At 40.8% G+C, this 7,153-nt stretch overlaps 1 protein-coding gene across 1 annotated transcript; it reads left to right on the top strand.

The window, feature by feature from the left end:
• The first annotated feature begins 4,479 nt into the window (after positions 1-4,479).
• On the top strand, positions 4,480-5,607 carry LOC574595 (kappa-type opioid receptor-like). The gene has a single exon (XM_774911.2). The coding sequence runs from the start codon at positions 4,480-4,482 to the stop codon at positions 5,605-5,607; it is 1,128 nt and encodes a 375-aa protein (XP_780004.2).
• The last annotated feature ends 1,546 nt before the right edge of the window (positions 5,608-7,153 follow it).

The raw sequence follows: 7,153 nt of genomic DNA, 5'->3' as shown, positions 1-7,153 counted from the left end.
CCGTTTAATCATCGTTTTTTATTGAGTGATTTACCAAAACTTTAATACCAACCAGCTCCTGGAGATAGGGAGAAAAACAGTCCATCCCCATATTTCCCAATTACTGGGCCCCTCAGTGGTGGGCATAATAAGACACCCTTACTGTGGTATAGGGCCTACTATAATTCGAAATCCATAATAACTTTAGGACATGTTCTTGTCAGAGTAATAATTTTGAGTAAGAAAGCCATACAAGATTAATTATTTTGTAAACAATAACAAGAAAAATAATAAACATCATCCAACTAATTTCCAAATGTATAAAAGGGAAAAAAAAAAAAAAAAATAAGGAAATAAAAATAAACTACTGCACTTGAACTTTCGAAAAGCATCTGCAACCACCCATAGGACTATCTCTGCAATTCTTAATTTGTCTTTAGACAAGTCTAAGGGACAGCAACCCGCCCCCAACCCAACTCAGTGTTATTTAGGGTACGCATATGCGTGTTCCAAGCGACCCCCCCCCCCCCTTCAGCATAAATCCGGTGTGCAAAGTCAATACGGGTAGATCTTTTTCTTTTGTTATACGAGCCTTTTCAGCACCCCCATAAGTCCGGTGTTTAAAGTCAAGACGGGTAGACTTTTTTCTTTTGTTACGAGCCGGAGATTTTGGGAACACGCATGGTATCCCTTCGTTCCCGGAGTGGGGGGCCGGGGGGGGGGGGCAGCACCTATGTATCCTCTGCAAAAGGGCTATAGACAAGTTAATTTTACTGTGTTTTTTTTTACCTCTCCCCCATCGTTTGTGTGTGTGTGAGAGAGAGAGAGAGAGAGAGAGAGAGAGAGAGAGATGGAGAGGGAGAGGGAGAAGGTTATAGGAAAGAATCACCCTTTCCCCTCCCCACGGGCCAATAGGCTATGAGAACTATATTTATCAACAGTTACTTTCGGGGGAAAAATTGGCGCCCTCTTTCTGACAATTCTGGATCCTCCTGTACTGTCCTCACGTGACCAAGAGAAAGTTTATTTTTTTCAACCTGAACATTGCTTTTGTTAATTTGTTTTAAATTTGTATTTCTTCCCATTTGTGACCCCCCCCCCCTCCTCCCCTGCATCCCCAAAGTGAAAGGAATTTGTTTATATAAAGAAAGATGACGCTAATTGTCAGAGGTGAAAAAGGGTGCTCCTTATATGTTAAAAGAGACACTTTGGAAGTATGGAGTATTTGAAAATTGAAAGGGAAAATGGGAACGACACCAAGCATCCGGGTCCCCACACTTCACACCAGAGTAACAAATATTCTTATTTGACAAAGTCATGGACATAGAATAGTTTATGAAAATCATGTCATCAAATAATTTCATGTGAAACATATTACAAAAAATGAAAAGGTTAAATTCCAACGGCATTTGAAAGATAATACTAATTTAGAACTTCCCTAACAAGGGGGCTTGAAAATGTCTTTAAGTGGGAAAATAACGACTATTAGTGTTGTCGAATCGACTTAAGTGCTACCAAGTCAGTAAGATTTTCAGACCATTGTACCGAATGTTCGTACGTTTTGTGCTGCGCAAAGATTCGGTCAGTTTAATTTTGGCCATTACAAGAAGTGGGTTATTGTTGTAGACAAATGCTCATGTACCATTTACAGCTCATTTTATGTATGTTATTACCAAAGAAGGAAAAAAGGCCAGTCAGTCCCTCAATAGCGTCTGACAGTGAAGTCTAGCAAGTAAACGGGTTTCCTTGCATAATATTAGGACACTGTTAACGTTTAAATTTCACAGATAGGACCTACATGACATATCCAGGCTGCAAAGCTCTACAGAATTTGATGTTGGCTGCAAAAGGGATATCTTTAAAAGAAGCAGAAAACTGAGAAAACAGAACAGTGAAGGTGAGAGCAAAATCCGATACAATAAAGAAAGTTATGAATTATAAAGTTGCGACAAATCAAAAACAAATTGGCAACTCTGTGATGTATCTTGCGAGCTCCTCTCCAATTTGCTCTGTACAGAAAATGTTATAAACTGTAATTTGCTTAGTTATTGATGATGGAATAGATTTGTTTCATATTTTATAGGGGTAATATAAAAACATATTTGCCATAAATTATATAGGGTGAATGTATGATTGAAACATTCTTAAGGGAAAACATACATTTTAAAGTTGTTTAGTACAGGGTGAATCGGAGGGGATCTCGCAAGATTACGTCACAAAGTTGCCAATTTAAGTTTGATTAGTCGCACCGTCAACATTTCATAACTTTCTCTTTTTTAATCTTTTTTTGCTCAAACTTTCACTGACGGTTTTTTCCTTTCATTTTCAGCTTTTTATTAAGAACAACTTAATTTCAGGGTGGACTTTTATTTTGATATAGATAATTGATGAAGTACTGATTTACGGTTTTCTATTCGAATGAACATTAAATAAATTGCAAACTTTGAAAAAACGATCAGCGCCAAAATCAGAATTATTTTCAAGAAAACCCTTACAATGATTGAACCTTGAGCACTAAATTGGTGCGCCTCATTAAAATCAAAATTCATGGTACAATCACATGATTCTATTTCGATTGCATTCCAAGGCTAAGAACGATCGAACGGCGAGCTTTAATTTGTATTCACTCTAACATTTTGTTAATGGTGCCCTCGTTCCTTTTCACTCCACAAAATTGCATCCAGTATTTAGTAGCATGAACATAAATATCATAATGACGTTTTTGAAAGTTCTGTGCAAAGACGTTCAAAACATTAAGTACCTCAAAACTTTTCACCACATCGCTGCATCATGTGCAGTGTCAGATTTCAATTTCACCTACAAAGAAATTGATATCGATTTTTTTTTTAAATTTCCGGCCGTTTTCAAGTACAATGTAGTAAATGTAATAAATGTCTTTAACGGAAGCGGCGGTGGGGATGGGGGGGGGGGCATTATCACCCCACTTTTTTGTCAAGTATCCCAAAGTGCCCATATTGACTTCAGATTCCAGATAAGTGCCCCTTTTTCTTGCTAATACATGTAATTATGTGCCCGTTCCATAGTGCCTCCTATCACCTCTGCAAGTGCACCTATGCTTGTATACCCTTACCCATCAGGACTACTTTTCTTCCCCTCTTTATAAGATGTAATTGTCATATAGCGACCTAACAAATGGTGAAATATTTGCTTCGCTCGATTGCAAATTAATCTTCAGACAAGCATGCCCAACTTCAAAGTATGATGCTCAAGCAGTGTTTTGGACCATGTAAAGAAAGAAACAAATATTGAAATCGTCCTGATGATGTATTCACCGCAATGTAGGGGTATATACACTGTCGCTCATATAGTTGGACAAATTCTATTTTTTACCCCAATTTATGGAATTATTTTGACAATGATTTATTCCTTATATATCTAGATAATAGTATACATTTGGGGGACCTACACCCTTAAGTCATAAATGACAGTAATGAGGATTAATGCCCCACAAAGGGCACTAATATAGCATTTATAGCGACACGGTTTTGATCCTGGGGCCTCACAGTTACGAGGCCATTGCTTTGTCACTGAGCCATGACTGTACACAGCGGGGGCTAGGGTAGGGGGCAGTTCCCACAAACAAACAAAATGAATAAATAAAATGCAATAATTTTTCAATGATTCATTGTATTTTACCCCGGTCCCCAATATGAGAAAAATCCTCTGTGTGCCCATGCCTTGAGCCATAATGCATGGCCGTACAGAGGATTTTGTTACGTTGGGGACCGGGGGGAATTCAATGAATTATTGAACTTTTAGTGCATTTTCCTTGTTTTTTATTTTATTTGTGGGAACTGCCCCCTACCCTAGCCCCCGCTGCGTACAGTCATGGTTCAGTGACAAAGCAATGGCTTCGTAACTGTGAGGCCCCATGATCAAAACCGTGTCGATATGCTATATAAGTGCCATTTTGGGGGGCATTAATCCTCATTATTGTCATTTATGACTTAAAGGCGTAGGTCCCCTTATTTGATAAGCATATTACCATACACATGCTTTAGCAGTCACGCAAAACAAACACTGGCAAATTATTGGGGTAAACAAAAACTATCCAACTATATGAGTGACAGTGTACTAATGTCTAAAAGTTGTATATTTTCGCTTTGAGGTTTTCCTTTGTAGGAGCCCCCATTTTGCCAGGGAGTGCCCCCCCCCACAATTTTGGAGATGATCCGCCACCTATCTATGTCTCAAACATATACTTTAAATTGAACCGACATTTAGATGATCACATATCTCAATATTTGAATCATTTTGAGTGTATTGGCAGTAACTGTAGAGTGGTTTCTATGGTTACAACCATTTCAATTATTGACTCTCGGTCTAGTGTTATTTACATTGAAATGAATTGTAAGATAAAATTGGCAATCGACAATTAAGCGCGGAGCTACTCTATCTCTTGAACCATCCTACATAAAACGACCCTGCGACGATAATGTGAATCATTTACACGCAGACGTTGCTTTCGGATTGACTAAAATGGCGGGAACAGCAAACGATACTTTGTCAATGCGAGATCATCCTGAGACGATGTCGATTGATCTCGCTATCGCTACTGCTTCTCAAATCCTCTTCGGCGTGCTAGGCGTGTTGGGCAACGCCCTCTGCTTTGCCGTGCTTCGACGTCAGTCAAGGGAGAACAACACCAATTGGCTCATCGTCACCCAGTCCTTCATCGACTTCGTCACCTCTGTCATCCTCATCATCTATACCGTCCAGGCGACTTGGTATCCTTTCTCACCAAGCCGTAAAGGACTCGGCGCAGAGCTCTTCTGTCGGGTCTGGAACTCCAGGGTGGCTACCTTCAGCGGTTTTGCAATCTCGACGTTCAATCTCACGATCATCTCCATCGAGCGTTACATCGCCGTTGTACACCCCGTACTCTACATGACGCGGTTGAAACGGAGAACGCTGTATCTCATCGCGGTAATCGCCTGGCTAACTGCGCCGACAATACAAATCATCTTCGCCGCGGCATTTTTTGATTACGACGAAAAATCAAGCCGTGACTGTATCGTCGTAGAAACAAGCCCTGCTTTCAACATTTTTTCGGGTGTTGCCGCCTTCGTCTTCGAGTTCTTAATCCCTGTTATCGTAACGGGATTTTCTTTCGTATGCATCACGGCCAAGCTCCGCACGTTGAGGCGCGTTAGACCTGGACCCGTCACCAATTCGGTAGGGAATCCAACATGTTCAAGCACTACAGAGGGGTTACCCTTGCAAGAGGCAGCAGGTTCCCAAAGACCTGTGACAAGCGGTCCACAGTTATCTGCGCCTCCTGATGGCAACAAAAACGTCGAGGGTCCACGGCCGGTCGCGAAGTCCTCTGCAGAAGAAGGGAGAGACCTTCGACGACGCAACATCACCATCACCCTCCTGATCGTCTACGTAACATACCTGGTTTGTTGGACACCCAACCAGGTGACGTTTTTCTTCTACAACGTCTTCGGGGTACCGCGTAATTACTTAGGCAGCAGTCTGCACCTCTACACAACTATTTTGGCCACCTTTAATATCTGCGTGAACCCGTTTGTATACGCGTTCAGGTACAAAGCATTTAAACAAGGGCTCAAGGAGACCCTGTCCCGATGCATATGTCGTAAATGAACCGATTCAAAATATAGCACGGTAATAGTGTTTGATATACGGATCCAACTTTGAGTTCACGAAAATGAACATTAATTTTTTAATGAACTTAAGGGGGTTTCTCCCTGAGCGGCGAATGATTGCGAATGTAGCGAATTTGGGGTTTCGCTAGGGTTCGTAAAAGGTCCCAAACATTCACAAATAGTGGCAAAGGATTCGCTAACATTTCGCTAATAGTCGCCAATTGCAACTGCCAAAATTCGCAACGTTCGCGAGCATTTGCCATTCAATGATATACCCCATTTAGGGAAATTTTGTGCCAGAGCATCCTGGATCCACCCCTTGCATTGGACGACTATCGTCATTTGCCCTGTTTGCCGAAATGACTCCAAGTCAGGCGCGTACACAGGGGGGGGGGGGGGGGGTGTTTGGGGGTTAACCCCCCCCCTTGGTATTTTTATGTGTGTAAACCTCTCCACCACCCACCTAAAAAAAAAAAAAAAAAACCCCCTTTGGATTTTTTTTTTTTTTTTTTTTAATTATTTAAAAAAAAAAAAAAAAAAAAAAAATTATTCCCATGGCTGACAAAAAAGTGTCCTCTTACCCCCCCCCGCTTATTCAGCGGCTGGCTGAGTCGTTGCGAAATTTTTGGCCCGATTTATAAATGTTAAAACACCCCCCTTGAAAAAATCCTGCGTACGCGCCTGCTCCAAGTAACACATTCTCGACTAGGTTCAAAGCTTTGACAACAGAGAAAGGTTTTCAAAAAACAACCAATGGCAACACAAAAAAGAGTTCTCAAATCCGTTATATTTTAAGATTTGCCTGCAATAGAATAGGTGATATGGTTCAGCGGACACTTTGCTGGATTCTTGATCCTTTGGTATGCGATTCGAACCACAGCGGAGGCGCTATAACGTTATGTGCCCCAGGGGTCTCAGTCAATATGAATGATGTAAGCATGTGTGACCAAGAAAACGCGTATAAGGGGTGTTTTTTAAAGATTGAACGCGGTCCATGAGGTGCCGCGTCAAGGGGTAAAGAAACGTCCATTTTCAAAAAAAAGGTTTTTTTTTCTTCTTCAAAATCCTGCTGTACGCGTCTAGAGGTATCTTTCTAGATCCCGACTAGACTCTGAACTAAAAGCTGGTCGGGAAGCCAGTTGTCTATAACATTCGTTTACGTCAGCGTGATAATGTAAAAACACATAAAGAAGCCCCTATACTTTGCGTACCAGCATGTGAATTGCTTGTTTACGACTGGGGTTTACGACAACGACGAAATGTAATTCTTTTTTTTTCTTCAAAGAAAGGACTTATGATTGATGTTCATTAAACCCATTTCGTAGTGTACAGGTTGATGTTATTGCAATTACGAATTTTACATCATTAGTGCAATTCGATTTATTCAACATTGTCAACAACTTAAATGTTAATCCCTATCGCACTTCAAAATGCTCTAGGGGTTACAATTTACATTTCTTGTTTAGGAGTACACTTTTGTGAAATACCCGTTTAGGGTATGAATTGGGGGAAAACCTCGCGAAATCCTCATTTAGGGTGTATTT

This window comes from Strongylocentrotus purpuratus, unplaced genomic scaffold, assembly GCF_000002235.5.
Source record: "Strongylocentrotus purpuratus isolate Spur 01 unplaced genomic scaffold, Spur_5.0 spur5_scaffold_10, whole genome shotgun sequence".
Lineage (NCBI taxonomy): Eukaryota > Metazoa > Echinodermata > Echinoidea > Camarodonta > Strongylocentrotidae > Strongylocentrotus > Strongylocentrotus purpuratus.
This window is presented reverse-complemented; position numbering and strand designations above follow the sequence as displayed.